Here is a 19,045-nt window from a genome sequence, read left to right on the forward strand (position 1 = left end):
TGCAAAGAATGAATGTGCAAGTAGAGATACTAGGGTGCAAAGGAGCAAAACAATAAATAACAATATGGGGATGGGCTATTTACAGATGGGCTATGTACAGGTGCAATGCTGATGCTTAAAGTTAGTGAGGGAGCTATAAGACTCCAGCTTCAGTGATTTTTGCAATTCGTTCCAGTCATTGGCAGCAGAGAACTGGAAGGAAAGGCGGCCAAAGAGGAGTTGGCTTTGGGGATGACCAGTGAAATATACCTGCTGGAGCGCGTGCTACGGGTGGGTGCTGCTATGATGAACAGTGAGCTAAGATAAGGCATGGCTTTACCTAGCAAAAACGTATAGATAACCTGGAACCAGTTTTACGAGGATATGTTTGGTAGCATGAGTGAAGGATGCTTTGTTGCGAAATAGGAAGCCTTTTTTCGATTTAATTTTGGATTGGAGATGTTTGATGTGAGTCTGAAAGGAGAGTTTACAGTCTATCCAGACACCTAGGTATTTGTAGTTGTCCACATATTCAGAACCGTCCAGAGTAGTGATGCTAGACGGGCGGGCGGGTGCGGGCAGCGATCGGTTTAAGAGCATGCATTTAGTTTTACTAGCATTTAAGAGCAGTTGGAGGCCACGGAAGGAGTGTTGTATGGCGTTGTAAACTCATTTGGAGGTTTGTTAACACAGTATCCAAAGAAGGGCCAGAAGTATACAGAATGGTGTCGTCTGCGTAGAGGTGGATCAGAGAATCACCAGCAGCAAGAGCGACATCATTGATGTATACAGAGAAAAGAGTCAGCCCGAGAATTGAACCCTGTGGCACCCCCATTGAGACTGCCAGAGGTCCGAACAACAGGCCCTCCGATTTGACACACTGAACTCTATCTGAGAAGTAGTTGGTGAACCAGGCGAGGCAGTCATTTGAGAATAAGAATGTGGTGATTGACAGAGTCAAAAGCCTTGGCCAGGTCGATGAAGACGGCTGCACAGTATTGTCTTTTATCGATGGCGGTTATGATATCATTTAGGACCTTGAGCGTGACTGAGGTGCACCCATGACCAGCTCGGAAACCAGATTGCATAGCGGAGAAGGTAAGGTGGGAATCGAAATGGTCGGTGATCTGTTTGTTAACTTGGCTTTGGAAGACTTTAGAAAGGCAGGGCAGGATGGATATTGGTCTGTAACAGTTTGGGTCTAGAGTGTCTCAACCTTTGAAGAGGGGGATGACTGCGGCAGCTTTCCAATCTTTACAGATCTCAGACGATACGATAGGGAGGTTGAACAGGCTAGTAATAGGGGTTGCAACAATTGCGGCAGATAATTTTACAAGGACAGGGTCCAGATTGTCTAGCCCTGCTGATTTGTAGGCCCCAGCTGATTTTGCAGCTCAATCAGAACATCAGCTATCTGGATTTGGGTGAAAGAGAAGCGGGGGGGCTTGGGCAAGTTGCTGTGGGGGGTGTAGTGATGTTGATGTCGGGAATCGGGTAGCCAGGAGGAAATTAAGGCCAGCCGTAGAGAAATGCTTATTGAAATTCTTGATTATCGTAGATTTATCGGTGGTGACAGTGTTTCCTAGCCTCAGTGCAGTGGGCAAATGGGAGGAGGTGCTCTTATTCTCCAAGGGCATTTTCACTGTCCCAGAACTTTTCTGAGTGTGTGCTCCAGGATGCAAATTTCTGTTTTAAAAAGCTAATCTTTGCTTTCCTAACTGCCTGCGTATATTGGTTCCCAACTTCCCTGAAAAGTTGCGTATCATCAAGGGTCAAGGGCAGTCAAGTCTGGAGTGAACCAAGGGCTATATCTGGTCTTATTTCTACATTTTTTGAATGGGGCAAGCTTTTTTAGGATGGAGAGGAAAGCACTTTTGAACAGCAACCAGGCATCCACTACTGACGGGATGAGGTCAATATCCTTCCAGGATACCCGGCCCAGGTCGATTAGAAAGGCCTGCTCGCTGAAGTGTTTTAGGGAGTGTATGACAGTGATGAGGTGTGGTCGTTTGACCCCTTACGGAAGCAGGCAATGAGGCAGTGATCGCTGAGATCCTGGTTGAAGACAGCAGAGGTGTATTTGGAGGGCAGGTTCGTCAGGACGATATCTACGAGGGTGCCTGTGTTTACAGATTTAGGGATGTACCTGGTATTAGGGATGTACCTTCTTGATAATTTGTGTGAGATTGAGGGCATCTAGTTTAGATTGTAGGACGGCCAGGGTGTTAAGCATATCCCAGTTTAGGTTACCTAACAGTACAAACTCTGAAGATAGATGGGGGGCAATTAATTCACATATGGTGTCCAGGGCACAGCTGGGAGCTGAGGGGGGTCTATGACAAGCGGCAACAGTGAGAGACTTATTTCTGGAAAGGTGGATTTTTAAAAGTAGAAGCTTGAACTGTTTGGGTACAGACCTGGATAGTAAGACAGAACTCTGCAGGCTATCTCTGCAGTAAATTGCAATTCCACCCCCTTTGGCAGTTCTATCTTGGCAGAAAATGTTGTAGTTGGGGATGGAAATTTCAGAATTTTTGGTGGCCTTCCTAATCCAGGATTCAGACACGGCTAGGATATCCGGGTTGACAGAGTGTGCTAAAGCAGTGAATAAAACAAACTTAGGGAAGAGGCAATCAATCAACCAATTAATCAGTCCATCACTCAACCGATCAACTGATCAACCAGTAAAACAAGCAACCAATCAAGCAATCAGTCAATCAACCAATCAGCAGGGTTAAAACCAGAAATGTAGCATACAAAACATGACAGACAGACATACAGACAGACAGGAGCAGGTCAAGACTCTCTGGGACAGTGGAGGCTCATCAGAGGAGGAAGGGGAGGACCATCCTCCTCAGTGAATGTCATAAAAATTAAAATAATGAAACATTAAAAAAGTTATTATTTTTAGATAAAAATATACTAAAGTAGTGTGTTTGGACTGGTTATTGGGTCAGTGATGAACACATACTGACTGCCCTGTCTTATGATGGGATGAGGGAATAGTGTTTCCCATTATTTATTCAAAAATGAAGGAGAAGCAAGAGAGAGAGAGAGAGAGAGATAGCTATATTTAATATTTTTTACTTACTTAGCTACTGAATGCAGCTAGCTAGTTTAACCTACTCAAACACTCGGCTCAAACAGAGAGTGATGCAATGTTAGCTAGCTTGCTATGCAACACTGGAACTCTTCCAAGTCAAGAAAAGCTTTTGATTAAATTAATTTATTTTCCCCGGGGCCTGCTGGTGTAACTACTAAACTGCTTGCTGACTGTACATTGTACTGCACGATTGTAGTGGGTTTACTAACGCATTAGTTCTAGTAGCTTTGTTGTTGACTTGACATTAGCTAATATGGTGACAACAATGTAGGATGTGCGTAGCGGTTAGCGGTTATGATATGAAGGTTTGGCATGGATTTTCTTTTTCACTGGTCACAGACAGCTGACGTGTTATGCACTGAAGTCCACAAGTGAAGGGAAAAGGTAAGAGAGTACGTAGATGCAAGAAGGAATTATACAATGATCTGGCTGCTATGAAAGTGAACTGTGTTTGCATGTGATCAGGGGTGTAATCATTCTACCGGTTTTATTTAAAAATGTTTCTTAAACTGAGGCAACGGGGATAAACATATCTGAAATTGTCCAATAGAAATTCTCGTTTGCAACTGTTGGACTAATGATTACACCATAGATCAGCTAGCAAGATTATTGAATGTGGCAATGTCTGTCACCGTGATTATTCAAATTTCTCTCAACCTGTGGAACAATGTTGTAAACTTTAATTCATAGGCTAGGTTGTAGCAACCTCATGATGGGTATAGGGAAAATGTGAGTATCATGTAGAAGCCTAAACCTATCGATGTTACATTGAACTGGGTGAATGGAATATGAATGACAGTCATCCAATATGCTGTAATAGAAATAAGGCCATGCTATTTTAACAAAATAATCTTCTTCTCTCATCTTGGCCGCCACTTCTCTGCCCACAGACAGATAGAAGCAGGTCAGAACTCTCTGTAATAACAACCATTCAGACTGATAGGAGCAGGTCAGTACTCTCTGTAATAACAACCATTCAGACTGATAGGAGCAGGTCAGAACTCTCTGTAATAACAACCATTCAGACTGATAGGAGCAGGTCAGTACTCTCTGTAATAACAACCATTCAGACTGATAGGAGCAGGTCAGTACTCTCTGTAATAACAACCATTCAGACTGATAGGAGCAGGTCAGTACTCTCTGTAATAACAACCATTCAGACTGATAGAAGCAGGTCAGAACTCTCTGTAATAACAACCATTCAGACTGATAGGAGCAGGTCAGAACTCTCTGTAATAACAACCATTCAGACTGATAGGAGCAGGTCAGTACTCTCTGTAATAACAACCATTCAGACTGATAGGCGCAGGTCAGAACTCTCTGTAATAACAACCATTCAGACTGATAGGAGCAGGTCAGTACTCTCTGTAATAACAACCATTCAGACTGATAGGAGCAGGTCAGTACTCTCTGTAATAACAACCATTCAGACTGATAGGAGCAGGTCAGTACTCTCTGTAATAACAACCATTCAGACTGATAGGAGCAGGTCAGAACTCTCTGTAATAACAACCATTCAGACTGATAGGAGCAGGTCAGTACTCTCTGTAATAACAACCATTCAGACTGATAGGAGCAGGTCAGTACTCTCTGTAATAACAACCATTCAGACTGATAGGAGCAGGTCAGTACTCTCTGTAATAACAACCATTCAGACTGATAGGAGCAGGTCAGTACTCTCTGTAATAACAACCATTCAGACTGATAGGAGCAGGTCAGTACTCTCTGTAATAACAACCATTCAGTAGAACAGAATGAAACCAGGTTGATGTCATCTACATCCAGCGTTATTCACTACTGGTTCCAGTGGGAGAAACTACTACAGTGAATACTATACTAAATACTATAGTAAATACCACAGTAAATACTATACTAAATACTATACTAAATACTATACTAAATACTATACTTAATTTCCATACTAAATACTGTAGTAAATACTATAGTACATATTATAGTAAATATTATAGTAAATACTATAGTAAATATTATAGTAATACTATAGTAAATACTATAGTAAATACTATACTAAATACTATACTAAATATTATAGTAAATACTATAGTAAATACTATAGTAAATACTATACTAAATACTATGGTAAATACTATACTAAGTAATATAGTAAATACTATAGTAAATACTATACTAAGTAATATAGTGATGCTGAATGAATCTGTGTTGGTCTGTTTATTGGTTTCAATCCTAGAAGGAAACCGATCGCAAGGTTCAGTTTGAAATGGAATCCCTTTTTGTTGATATGTCAAAGTCTATATATATAGCTGGACATTATGTTGTATAATCTTAACAAAGTGAAGATTGATTTCACCCTCTGAATGACCATAATAGTCTGTATGTTCTGAAATGTATCAGGAAACTATTGGAAAAACATGGAATTACATAAAAGAGATCTTTCATTTTGGAAAATGTTTACCAACATGGTCATACACACATAAAAACAATGCCTTTTCTAGTCCAGTCAAATCCAACACTTCAGATACAGTGAACAATTCTAGTTTACGACTATAACAATCAGTGTCATTTAGTCTTCAGGACCAATGCTCAGGTAAGGTGTTTGAGTTGTGTGTGTGTTTGAGTTGTGTATCGCTGATAAGTGATTGTACTTACGTTGGGACCAGGGGGTCCGACTCTGCCGGCAGCGCCAGGGAAACCAGTGGCACCCTGTCAGTGAGAGAGGTTGTTGATGAAATGGAAACATTACAAAAAATATAAACAACAATGCAGAAATTAAATATACAATATGAGATTTCTACTTACAGGGGGTCCCTGAGCACCGCGAGCACCTTTAGGTCCAAAAACGCCAGTAGGTCCCTGAAATGAAGGAAATGATAGTCAGTTTTATGAAGAAACGTGAAGCAAGTAAACTCCAACAGAATATTTGGTAACCAATAACACCTCGATATTTTTTACATTTCAGGAAAAAGTGAAACTTACGGAAGGTCCAGGAGCTCCAGAGGGTCCCTGGGGTCCAGGAGCACCAGCGTCTCCCTTCTGGCCGCCCTCTCCCTGCTCTCCCTTGGCTCCGGGCTGACCATCAGATCCCTGGGGTGGGACACGGGGACAAAGACAGCTCAGACAGCTACTTGCTTCAACATACAACAAGCAGCTTGCGTCGTCATCCGTTTTATCGTCCATTTGAATGGATGAGATGGTCCTGTAAATGTTGCAATCCGGGATGATGACGGTAGGACTGACAGTGAGAGAAAGCGCATCAACAGTACAGTGTCCTTGGTGAGATACTTACAGGAGGCCCAGCGAAGCCAGCAGGCCCAGGAGGTCCGGTCTCACCCCTGTCTCCCTGTTAGGAGAGAAGAAGGGGACAAGTTGAGCAGAATCCACTTCCCATAACATATCCTTCTTCAAATGATGTATCATGTACTATATCAAGTTCTGTGTTAATTCAATTGTTCTATTGAGAGCTGGAGAGTATAGCGGGACAACAGGATTGTGAGTGAATGTAATTCTCTACTCTGGATCAATACAGGATTGTGAGTGAATGTAATTCTCTACTCTGGATCAATACAGGATTGTGAGTGAATGTAATTCTCTACTCTGGATCAATACAGGATTGTGAGTGAATGTAATTCTCTACTCTGGATCAATACAGGATGTGAGTGAATGTAATTCTCTACTCTGGATCAATACAGGATTGTGAGTGAATGTAATTCTCTACTCTGGATCAATACAGGATTGTGAGTGAATGTAATTCTCTACTCTGGATCAATACAGGATTGTGAGTGAATGTAATTCTCTACTCTGGATCAATACAGGATGTGAGTGAATGTAATTCTCTACTCTGGATCAATACAGGATTGTGAGTGAATGTAATTCTCTACTCTGGATCAATACAGGATTGTGAGTGAATGTAATTCTCTACTCTGGATCAATACAGGATTGTGAGTGAATGTAATTCTCTACTCTGGATCAATACATTCGCCTAGAGATGGCAGTAGACACTAATCAGACAGCTGAGGTAAAGTAAAAACATATTTCTGATGGGTCCCTGGGGTCCAGGAGCACCAGCGTCCATTTATGCCATTTAGCAGATACATTTATACAAAGCGTTTTTCATTCAGGTGTGCATACATTATTAAACATATTGGTGGCCCCGGTAATCGAACCAACAATCCTGGCGTTGCAAGTGTCATGTTCTACCAGCTGATCTATACAGGACCACAAGTCATTTTTACTCTATCCTAGTGTGTGTGTGTGTGTGTGTGTGTGTGTGTGTGTGTGTGTGTGTGTGTGTGTGTGTGTGTGTGTGTGTGTGTGTGTGTGTGTGTGTGTGTTACCTACAGGAGCACCACGGGCACCGGCAGCACCGGAAGGTCCAGATGGACCAGATTCACCCTATAGGAGGAAACACAGAGGTCAGAGGTCAGTCACAGAGGTCAATCATAATGATATCAGTCCATAAACCACACCTTATATGGACTGTCTTTATCATAATGATATCAGTCCATAAACCACACCTTATATGGACTGTCTTTATCATAATGATATCAGTCCATAAACCACACCTTATATGGACTGTCTTTATCATAATGATATCAGTCCATATATCACACCTTATATGGACTGTCTTTATCATAATGATATCAGTCCATAAACCACACCTTATATGGACTGTCTTTATCATAATGATATCAGTCCATAAACCACACCTTATATGGACTGTCTTTATCATAATGATATCAGTCCACATATCACACCTTATATGGACTGTCTTTATCATAATGATATCAGTCCATAAATCACACCTTATATGGACTGTCTTTATCATAATGATATCAGTCCATATATCACACCTTATATGGACTGTCTTTATCATAATGATATCAGTCCACATATCACACCTTATATGGACTGTCTTTATCATAATGATATCAGTCCATAAACCACACCTTATATGGACTGTCTTTATCATAATGATATCAGTCCATATATCACACCTTATATGGACTGTCTTTATCATAATGATATCAGTCCACATTTCACACCTTATATGGACTGTCTTTATCATAATGATATCAGTCCACATATCACACCTTATATGGACTGTCTTTATCATAATGATATCAGTCCATATATCACACCTTATATGGACTGTCTTTATCATACAGACTGTGAAAGGTAACCTCCCAACAGCTGATATGGCTGTTGTTTCTTTCTGACTGATCTAATACAATCATTAAAATAATCAATTGACTATTATACAAGGTTAAAGACAAATTGCTCACCTTCTCTCCGTTGGGACCAGCTGGGCCGGGAGGACCAATGGGACCAGTCAAACCCTGGAAGAGTTAGACAGGGAAAAAAACGGAAAAGAGAAATGTTTCAGTACAATATTTAGTGTATCTGTCCTTCTGCTGTTGTCTCACTGTACACAAACGCCCGTGAACAAATGAACAATTTAAGTGTAGTGTGTATACATGGAATTGCTGGAGGGAATATTTAAATGTATTGATTATTAAATGGTAGAGTGAGTGAGGTCATCATTGTGATGAATATTAAATGGTAGAGTGAGTGAGACATCAATGTGTTGAATATTAAATGGTAGCGTGAGTGAGGTCATCAATGTGATGAATATTCAATGGTAGCGTGAGTGAGGTCATCAATGTGTGGAAAATTAAATGGTAGAGTGAGTGAGGTCATCAATGTGATGAATATTAAATGGTAGAGTGAGTGAGGTCATCAATGTGATGAATATTAAATGGTAGAGTGAGTGAGGTCATCAATGTGTTGAATATTAAATGATAGAGTGAGTGAGCTCATTGGGCTTGGTGACACAGTGGATGATGATGATGATGATGATGAGGATGATAAGGCTGATGATGATGGTCACTCACTCTTGAGCCGTCTTTGCCAGAAGCACCCTCCGGTCCCTTCTCTCCGTTGTCACCCTGTGGGACACAAACACAGTTACATTATAATTGCATTACTAACTGCATATAATTCAATATGCAATCACATCAATTGTTGCCAAACATACATCTGTTACTATTGTCTCAAGCAGATCCTGTTGCTAAGTACGTGTCCCTTTCACAGCTTATTATTATTATGACTCATATTGCATTACATTTCATTGTATTAGGTACATTACATTAATATGACTGTTCCTCTGCTGCTCTCAAGTAGACACCACTTACTCTGTCTCCCTTAGGTCCGGGGATGCCTGAGGCTCCTCTCTCTCCGGGCATACCCTGCAGACCGGGGGGTCCCTGGGCACCCGATGCACCACCTGGTCCGATCGCTCCCTGGGAAACAGGACGGACACAAACACTGTCAACAGCTGCAGGGAACCGGTAGGAACGGTAACGGAATGCAGAAGGGTATGTTGTTGTTTACTTGTCTCATTATATGCCCAACTATAATTGTCCCTCAGGCGTGAACCAAATTTATGGAATTTAATTGAATAGATGGAATATAACAGAACAGTATTCTCCCCACAATGAGGAAATAGACCTGTTCACAGGGACATGATTCATCATGAGGAAATAGACCTGTTCACAGGGACATGATTCATCATGAGGAAATAGACCTGTTCACAGGGACATGATTCATCATGAGGAAATAGACCTGTTCACAGGGACATGATTCATCATGAGGAAATAGACCTGTTCACAGTGACATGATTCATCATGAGGAAATAGACCTGTTCACAGTGACATGATTCATCATGAGGAAATAGACCTGTTCACAGGGACATGATTCATCATGAGGAAATAGACCTGTTCACAGTGACATGATTCATCATGAGGAAATAGACCTGTTCACAGTGACATGATTCATCATGAGGAAATAAACCTGTTCACAGTGACATGATTCATCATGAGTAAATAAACTTATTCACAGGGATATGATTTTTTCAAAGAAACAACATCAAATACAAGGAGAATTGTACCCAGTGGGCAAAAATGTTTGAAAGTAAATAATATTGTAATTTCAAAAGATACCTTCAGGGGTATCCACATCTTCATCATTAAACAAAAAAAAAAAATCTAATTTCCTTTCTGATATTGGATGGTTTCAGAGTAGAGTATATTTGAGAACCATTGTAAGGTTGTTTGGGACTTAATCACGTTTTCCATTGCAATAGGCATGCTCAATCAGCACAGCTAAAGTAAAGTATAGGAAATGATTTCAAACCGTATTTGATCTGAGGTCTGAGCTGTTTATAGAGTTGACATTGTTGTTGTTGTTGTTGGTCTTCCACACTGAGTATACCAAACATTATGAATACCTCCCTAATATTGAGTTACACCCACTTACTAGTGTGATTCTGGCCAGCTAGTAAACCTCAAACTCTACTAGACATACATTATTCTAGCATGGGTGACATTCTACTAGCCTGGGTGACATTATACTAGCCTGGGTGGTATTCTATTAGCCTGGGTGACATCTACTAGCCTGGGTGACATTCTACTAGCCTGGGTGACATTCTACTAGCCTGGGTGACATTCTACTAGTCTGGGTGGTATTCTATTAGCCTGGGTGACAGTTTACTAGCCTAAGTGACATTCTATTATCCTGGGTGACATTCTACTAGCCTGGGTGACATTATACTAGCCTGGGTGGTATTCTATTAGCCTGGGTGACATCTACTAGCCTGGGTGACATTCTACTAGCCTGGGTGACATTCTACTAGCCTGGGTGACATTCTACTAGTCTGGGTGGTATTCTATTACCATGGGTGACAGTTTACTAGCCTGGGTGACATTCTACTAGCCTGGTTGACATTCTACTAGCCTGGTTGACATTCTACTAGCCTGGGTGACAGTTTACTAGCCTGGGTGACATTCTACTAGCCTGGGTGACATTCTACTAGCCTGGGTGACAGTTTACTAGCCTGGGTGACATTCTACTAGCCTGGGTGACATTCTACTAGCCTGGATGACATTCTATTATCCTGGGTGACATTCTACTAGCCTGGGTGACATTCTATTAGCCTGGGTGACATTCTACTAGTCTGGGTGACATTCTATTATCCTGGGTGACATTCTTCTAGCCTGGGTGACATTCTACTAGCCTGGGTAACATTATATTATCATGGGTGACATTCTACTAGCCTGGGTGACATTCTACTAGCCTGGGTGACATTCTTCTAGCCTGGGTGACATTCTACTAGCTTGGGTGACATTCTATTTTCATGGGTGACATTCTATTATCCTTGGTGACATTCTATTAGCCTGGGTGGCATTCTACTAACCTGGGTGACATTCTACTAGCCTGGGTGACAGTTTACTAGCTTGGGTGACATTCTACTAGCCTGGGTGACAGTTTACTAGCCTGGGTGACATTATACTAACATGGGTGACATTCTACTAGCCTGGGTGACATTCTACTAGACTGGGTGACATTCTACTAAAATGGGTGACATTATACTAGCATGGGTGACATTCTACTAGCCTGGGTGACCTTCTACTACCCTGGGTGGTATTATATTAGCCTGGGTGACATTCTACTAGCCTGGGTGACATTCTACTACCCTGGGTGACATTCTAAATCAAATCAAATCAATTTTATTTATATAGTCCTTCTTACATCAGCTGATATCTCAAAGTGCTGTATTCTACCAGCTTGGGTGACATTCTACAAGCCAAGGGTCCAACATCTGGAATATTAGGTATGTGACAAAACAGTTCTTCACAGTGTGTTTCTCTCACCTTAGGTCCGTCAGTTCCAGGAGTTCCAGGCAGACCACGAGGTCCCTGTAGCCCCTGAGGCCCAGCACCTCCTCTCTCTCCTGGGAAACCACGCTCACCCTACAGGGTGACAGAAAAGAGACAGGGATGGATGGTTCATGTTATTGCTCAGCATTACTCCATATGAGTTCCTCCATAACTCCATAATGGGAGTTGGCTATATGAACATTGTAGGTGTGGGAGATGAGAGGTGGAGGACATTAAACTCACTCTGGGTCCAGTGACACCAGCAGCTCCACCCTCTCCTGGAACACCCATGTCACCGGGCTTGCCTCCCTCACCAGGTGGGCCGGGAGGTCCGGGCAGACCCTGTATACAGGAAGCATATCAATCAATCAGTAAATCAATGAATCAACTAACCAAGTGGCTATTGTTATCTCCTGCGAAGTGTAGTTGAGTGTCAATGTGATTGGACACATGTAATCTATTTGTCAATGTGATTGGACACATGTAGTCTATATGTCAATGTGATTGGACACATGTAGTCTATATGTCAATGTGATTGGACACATGTAGTCTATATGTCAATGTGATTAGACACATGTAGTCTATATGATACCGTATATGATGGGAGCATGTGAACGCAGAGTGACAGACAGACAGACAGACAGACAGACAGACAGACAGACAGACAGACAGACAGACAGACAGACAGACAGACAGGTGAACAGGTACTAACCTGGAAGCCAGAAGGTCCAGGCTGTCCTTGCTCTCCTCTTTCTCCAGCAGGGCCCTGTGGTAAACGAAGGGTTAACACTGAGCATTATAGCTGTGGCTGGGCTGCCGTGAAAAACTCATTAAGAATTGAGCCTTTAAATTCAATTGACAGATCTAACCAAGTCATTGTGAACAAGTTGGTCTTATCTTGTTGATTCCATCTTACAATAATCATACAATCTTACATCCACAACGAAACGTAAATCAAAAAGGTTAGCGAGCTGTGAATTGACAACGACACCTGTTGAACACTGATAATTATATCCAGCCGGGTCTATGGGGAGGCTTGAGTTATCAGGTCGTTTTAGAGTGTGATTGGACAGCTAGAGATACTCACAGCAGCAGAGTGTGATTGGACAGATAAAGATACTCACAGCAGGTCCAGGTGGGCCAGCAGCTCCGGTCTCACCATCCTTTCCAGGAAGACCCTATAGGGAGAGAAAGAGAGGGATGTGAGAGAAGGAGAGAAAGAGAGGGATGTGAGAGAAGGAGAGAAAGAGAGGGATGTGAGAGAAGGAGAGAAAGAGAGGGATGTGAGAGAAGGAGAGAAAGAGAGGGATGTGAGCGAAGGAGAGAAAGAGAGGGATGTGAGAGAAGGAGAGAAAGAGAGGGATGTGAGAGAAGGAGAGAAAGAGAGGGATGTGAGCGAAGGAGAGAAAGAGAGGGACGTGAGAGAAGGAGAGAAAGAGAGGGATGTGAGCGAAGGAGAGAAAGAGAGGGACGTGAGAGAAGGAGAGAAAGTGAGAGAGAGAGATATCACCAGTGTGGAGGCCATACATGGGGCCATGGGAGCCAGATGACTGATAGATGTAATTATCGCTACTGGTTGAGGATAAACTGAGTACGTGGCATGGTGTCCTAACAATACCAGTGTTTTCTACATATTTTACATTATATATAATATCATTAAAAATAAGGTAGCAGGCTATTTGGTTTGAATCTGAATTCATTTCATATTTATATCCTTTCTCGGAGGGCATAAGGTATGTTACCTCTGACACATTTCTACCCATAAGGCAGTCTGTCTGGGTGATCAACAGAGAAATGACTTACCCTCAGACCTGGGGCACCAAGTAGTCCCTTTTCTCCTCCCTTCCCAGGCTCCCCCTAGTCACAGGAAACACACCCACCAGTCAGTCACAAAGGATGTCCAGCTGTATGCAGAGTAGACCAACACTGTCCATGGCAGCTAGTGTCCAAGCTCTGAGTAGAGCCCTACTCAGGAGATATATCATCTCCATATTCTAAAATACATCAATCACTCAATCATCCAATAAAACACCCAATAAATCAATCAACCAATCAAACACCTAATAAATAAATCAATCAATCAATCAACCAATCAATCAATCAATCAATCAACCAAACACCCAATAAATGAATGAATCAACCAATCAATCAAAACCCAATAAATGAATCAATCAATCAACCAATCAAACAGCCAATAAATCAATCAATCAATCAACCAATCAAACACCCAATCAATAAATCAATCAATCAATCAATACATCAATCAATCAAGCACCCAATAAATAAATAAATCAACCAATCAATCAATCAAACACCCAATAAATAAATCAATCAATAAATCAACCAATCAAACACCCAATAAATCAATCAATAAATCAATCAACCAATCAAACACCAAATAAATCAATCAATCAACCAATCAAACACCCAATAAATCAATCAACCAATCAAACACCCAATAAATCAATCAATCAATCTAACAGTGACACTCACGTTGGCTCCTTTGGGTCCGGGGAATCCCATCACACCAGGCTGACCGCGGGCTCCCATAGGGCCAGGGGGTCCGGGGCGACCATCTTCACCAGCAGCACCCTACATGGTGAACACAGGAGGGTCAGTCCATCAATCGATCAATCAATCAATCAATTCATCTTGCAATCACATTTATTTGTGAAGCCCATTTTTCATCAGCAGATGAGACATCCTAATAACGTAAAGTAATGTCTGACTGGGAAGTCTGGATGGATATTTGATAGAGTTGCACATGAATTCAATGTGAAAGTTAATCGTCAAGTCATGTGCACCTGAAGAGGGATTTTCTACACTGTCAGAGTCAATGATGTATATAAACCCAGTCAGCCATCTAGTGTCTATATAAATCATTGCTCAGGGTCCTGTGAAAATACTGATTCATCTAGTGTCTATATAAATCATTGCTCAGAGTCCTGTGAAAATACTGATTCATCTAGTGTCTATATAAATCATTGCTCAGAGTCCTGTGAAAATACTGATTAATCTAGTGTCTATATAAACCATTGGTCAGGGTCCTGTGAAAATACTGATTCATCTAGTGTCTATATAAATCATTGCTCAGAGTCCTGTGAAAATACTGATTCATCTAGTGTCTATATAAATCATTGGTCAGGGTCCTGTGAAAATACTGATTCATCTAGTGTCTATATAAATCATTGGTCAGGGTCCTGTGAAAATACTGATTCATCTAGTGTCTATATAAATCATTGCTCAGAGTCCTGTGAAAATACTGATTCATTTAGTGTCTATATAAATCATTGCTCAGAGTCCTGTGAAAATACTGATTCATCTAGTGTTTAAAAAATCATGTTTAAAATAAAAATGAAAAATAAACATATATATTTTTTTACAGTTATTGATCAAAACAAACAACAATCACAGCGTACTTACACCAGGTCCAACTTTGCCTTGAGGACCAGTATCGCCAGGACGACCAGTAAGACCCTGCAGGAACAAGCAGAGAGACACATATCGATCAAACTTCCTAAAAGACCTGAGAAATCCAACTGGGACTCATCAAAACTCTAAAGTAAACTGTATGTGAGTCTAATCTCCAGTGACAACGTCTTGGTAGTGCAGCCGCTGCACTATGTGAGTCTATATGTTTCATGATGCTAGAGATTTCAGACCAAACTACAGTAACATATAATCACAAAAGACCTGGGGTAGCATAGGTACAATATGATGATGTCAAAAACTACAGAGATAATGTATTGGCTTATTGAGCCATAGTTTGGAGAACTATTCTTTCTTACCACTGCATGGATACATACCGCTGTTACAGACGGCAGAAAGATATTGGAGTGGAACTTACTCTTGCGCCAGGAAGACCGGGCTCGCCAGGGCGTCCAGGGTCACCGCCGGCTCCCTTAGGGCCAGACACGCCGCCGACTCCACGCTCGCCAGGGGCTCCCTGGATTAAGAGGACAAATGTGCTACTCAATGGAGAATATCAATCAATCAATCAATTAAGACCAACGCCAGTTGTTCCCTGTATTAGGAGGTCAAATGATACAGTCACTCAGTGGAGATCAATCAATTAATCAATCGATGAATCAACAAATCACTACATTAACCAATCACATCTATCTCCACAGCCACATTATATGAGGCTACAGTAGACCCTGCACTAGGAGGTTAAATGAACTGAACAGGCTCTGAGGGAAGTGTCTGACACTGTGGCACACTGAAATGTAAGCCTGTCTGTTTGTCCCTTAATAAACCTCAACAGACCATTACAGATATCTGTTTGTTCCTATATCTTTTTCCCTGCGATAGTCATCTTGTGTAGTATCATGGGGGTTTTAGATTATTTTACAGAAGGACAGTGAGTCAGTCACTCCGGGGCGAATCCTAACTTCCATTTAAGTCGATATTGACATCAAGTCCCATTGACATCAAGTTGACTTGAGTGGAAGTTAGAATTCATCTCTAGATGGATAACATCCTCTCCATCTATCTCCGCAGTCACTTTTACACGGAGGCTACGCTAGGCAACCTGGCCTCTGAGGACGTGGAAATGACTTGTCAAAATGACAGGGGTCAATTGTCTTGACATGATGAACTGAGAAAATATTCCTTCTGACTCATTCACTATATTTAATGAATATGAATAAAAAGTGAATAATATTACATTTATAATGAAATGAAATGCTTCCAGTCTGTGACATCTGGTCTAGAGTTGGTGGTGTGGGTGAGGTTGGGGCTGACCTCTGGTGGTTAATAGTGGAATTACAGTTGACTCCATTGACACCAATAGAAACTCTGTCTTTCTTTGTGACTCATCATTTTCTGTCATTCATAGCTGTGACTAAATATTGTCACAGAATATTTAGTCAGATTGGGTTGCAATTGCCTAAGGATTCCAATATATCAGCGATTTGAGTCAGCGAGGAAGAATCGTCACTAATATTCAAGCACAGGATGTTTAACTGTGGATTAAATGCTCAGCTAACTGTGTATATGACTCTGCAGTGCTGTGGATAAGTCTATCTGCCATGATCATCATGGTTGCAGATTTACAGTCATTGCTGACTCGTGTATTATATCATTTATCTCCCTAGTCCTGCCAGTTTTAGAGTATCCTATTCAGTTGATGTGAACGTATCCTGTTCATTTGCTGTACCACAGCAGTTAGTTTCCCCTCCCTTAACGATAAGCTCATCCCCTGGTACCACGTTGTCATGGTGACGCTCACCTTGGGACCAGCCAGACCATCCTGACCTGGGAAACCACGGTTACCGGGGGCGCCCTAAACAAAAAACAACAGCAGGGTTCAGGGTTAGGTCAGGAAGAAGAAGAGAGAGAGATTCAACATGTAACGCTGGGAGTGAGACCATCGTGTGTGATGAATATAAAATGGAACGGACAGCCCTTTCTGTGACCGTTGTTCATGTCATTTCCTCAGTTTCACGGCATACAGAAAACATAGCGCCTCGACAAGTGGTTTTGGAATGATAGGTGGCCGTGTGTATTCTGACGGGGTGATAACACGGGTGATAACATGGGTGGTACTCACTCTCTCTCCGGGAGGTCCAAGAGGTCCAGCAGCACCGGGCTCTCCTCTGGGTCCCCTCTTCCCTTCCTCTCCTGCAGGGCCAAGTGCTCCTTGGGGACCGGACGGTCCCTAAACAGAAACAACTGGGTGTCAGTAATCACATTTAATCACATACTCCAGTTTGATGATGACTCCTTGCTGTCCCCAGTCCACCTGGCTGTGCTGCTGCTCCAGTTTCAACTGTTCTGCCTGCGGCTATGGAACCCTGACCTGTTCACCGGACGTGCTACCTTGTCCCCGGACCTGCTGTTTTCAACTCTCTAGAGACAGCAAGAGCGGTAGAGATACTCTTAATGATCGGCTATGAAAAGCCAACTGACATTTACTCCTGAGGTTGCACCCTGTTTCACCCTCTACAACCACTGTGATTATTATTATTTGACCCTGCTGGTCATCTATGAACATTTGAACATCTTGGCCATGTTCTGTTATAATCTCCACCCGGCACAGCCAGAAGAGGACTGGCCACCCCTCATAGCCTGGTTCCTCTCTAGGTTTCTTCCTAGGTTCTGGCCTTTCTAGGGAGTTTTCCTAGCCACCGTGCTTCTACACCTGCATTGCTTGCTGTTTGGGGTTTTAGGCTGGATTTCTGTACATCACTTTGTGACATCAGCTGATGTAAGAAGGGCTTTATGAATACATTTGATTTGATTTAATATCCCTCATCTCTAAAATCAATCAATTCAATTGAAAGATTGTACTACAAGATGACTTGAGGTTGAGGGCACTAATAGCTAATATACTAAGAAGGGAGAGAAACTGTGCGAGAGTATGCTGATGTTAGGTGAAGCTGGGTGGGAAGACTCAACAAAAAGAGAAAGTGGTTCTCTCTTATCATTAAGTAAGATCTCTGCAGCTTGATAAATACTTTCTCTAAGCCAAGCTGGCATTCAATATTTGGGGGGGGGGGGTCCTCATTTTTGATGAATTCTCATGTTAAATAAGCCATCTTGATTTTCTTTTAGAAACTATCATAAAATGCTTTTCTGTTGCTTGCCTGGGACATTGGTAGTCCTAATGCTGGATTGTTGAGCGGTAATAAATAAATAGGACTCCCTTGTGACCAGTTACAAACTCTGTTACCGTCTGGAAGAAATTTGGGATGCTCTCCATACTGTGTATGTATTTCATGGGGGGTTATAAACTCTTGGACCTTGTCCAGTATGTTGAGGGTTTACTTAGCTATCAGAGAGGAAGGACGAAAGAATGATGGAGACATACAAGAGAAAGACAGAGACACAGAGAGAAAGACAGATAGAGAGAGACACAGAGAGAGAGAGAGAGACACACACACAGAGACAGAGATAGAGAGAGAGAGAGAGAGAGATAGAGAGAAAGAGATAGAGAGAGACAGAGAGACAGAGAGAGAGAGAGAGACAGACAGACATAGAGACAGAGAGACAGAGAGAGAGAGAGAGAGAGAGACAGAGACAGAGAGACAGAGAGAGAGAGAGAGAGAGGGAGAGAGAGAGAGAGAGACAGAGACAGAGAGACAGAGAGAGAGAGAGAGAGAGAGAGATAGACAGAGACAGAGAGACAGAGAGACAGAGAGAGAGAGAGAGAGAGAGAGAGAGAGAGAGAGAGAGAGAGAGAGAGAGAGAGAGAGAGAGAGAGACAGAGAGACAGAGAGAGAGAGAGAGAGAGAGAGAGAGAGACAGAGACAGAGACAGAGACAGAGAG

At 42.0% G+C, this 19,045-nt stretch overlaps 1 protein-coding gene across 1 annotated transcript in view; it reads right to left on the minus strand.

Annotated features, from left to right (window-relative positions):
* LOC129851598 (collagen alpha-1(II) chain) overlaps window positions 1–19,045 on the minus strand; it is a 79,905-nt gene that overhangs the window by 10,933 nt on the left and 49,927 nt on the right. The window contains exons 13-30 of the mRNA XM_055918208.1: window positions 17,327–17,434; window positions 17,006–17,059; window positions 15,623–15,721; window positions 15,199–15,252; window positions 14,269–14,367; window positions 13,579–13,632; window positions 12,900–12,953; window positions 12,488–12,541; window positions 12,019–12,117; window positions 11,770–11,868; window positions 9,253–9,360; window positions 8,953–9,006; window positions 8,344–8,397; window positions 7,400–7,453; window positions 6,348–6,401; window positions 6,038–6,145; window positions 5,861–5,914; window positions 5,711–5,764 (exon numbers count right to left, since the gene is read on the minus strand). Coding sequence (XP_055774183.1) covers window positions 5,711–5,764; window positions 5,861–5,914; window positions 6,038–6,145; window positions 6,348–6,401; window positions 7,400–7,453; window positions 8,344–8,397; window positions 8,953–9,006; window positions 9,253–9,360; window positions 11,770–11,868; window positions 12,019–12,117; window positions 12,488–12,541; window positions 12,900–12,953; window positions 13,579–13,632; window positions 14,269–14,367; window positions 15,199–15,252; window positions 15,623–15,721; window positions 17,006–17,059; window positions 17,327–17,434 — 1,314 coding nt within the window. The remainder of the gene's footprint in view (window positions 1–5,710; window positions 5,765–5,860; window positions 5,915–6,037; window positions 6,146–6,347; window positions 6,402–7,399; window positions 7,454–8,343; window positions 8,398–8,952; window positions 9,007–9,252; window positions 9,361–11,769; window positions 11,869–12,018; window positions 12,118–12,487; window positions 12,542–12,899; window positions 12,954–13,578; window positions 13,633–14,268; window positions 14,368–15,198; window positions 15,253–15,622; window positions 15,722–17,005; window positions 17,060–17,326; window positions 17,435–19,045) is intronic.

The sequence above is a fragment of the Salvelinus fontinalis genome, chromosome 3 (genome assembly GCF_029448725.1).
Source record: "Salvelinus fontinalis isolate EN_2023a chromosome 3, ASM2944872v1, whole genome shotgun sequence".
NCBI classification, from domain to species: domain Eukaryota; kingdom Metazoa; phylum Chordata; class Actinopteri; order Salmoniformes; family Salmonidae; genus Salvelinus; species Salvelinus fontinalis.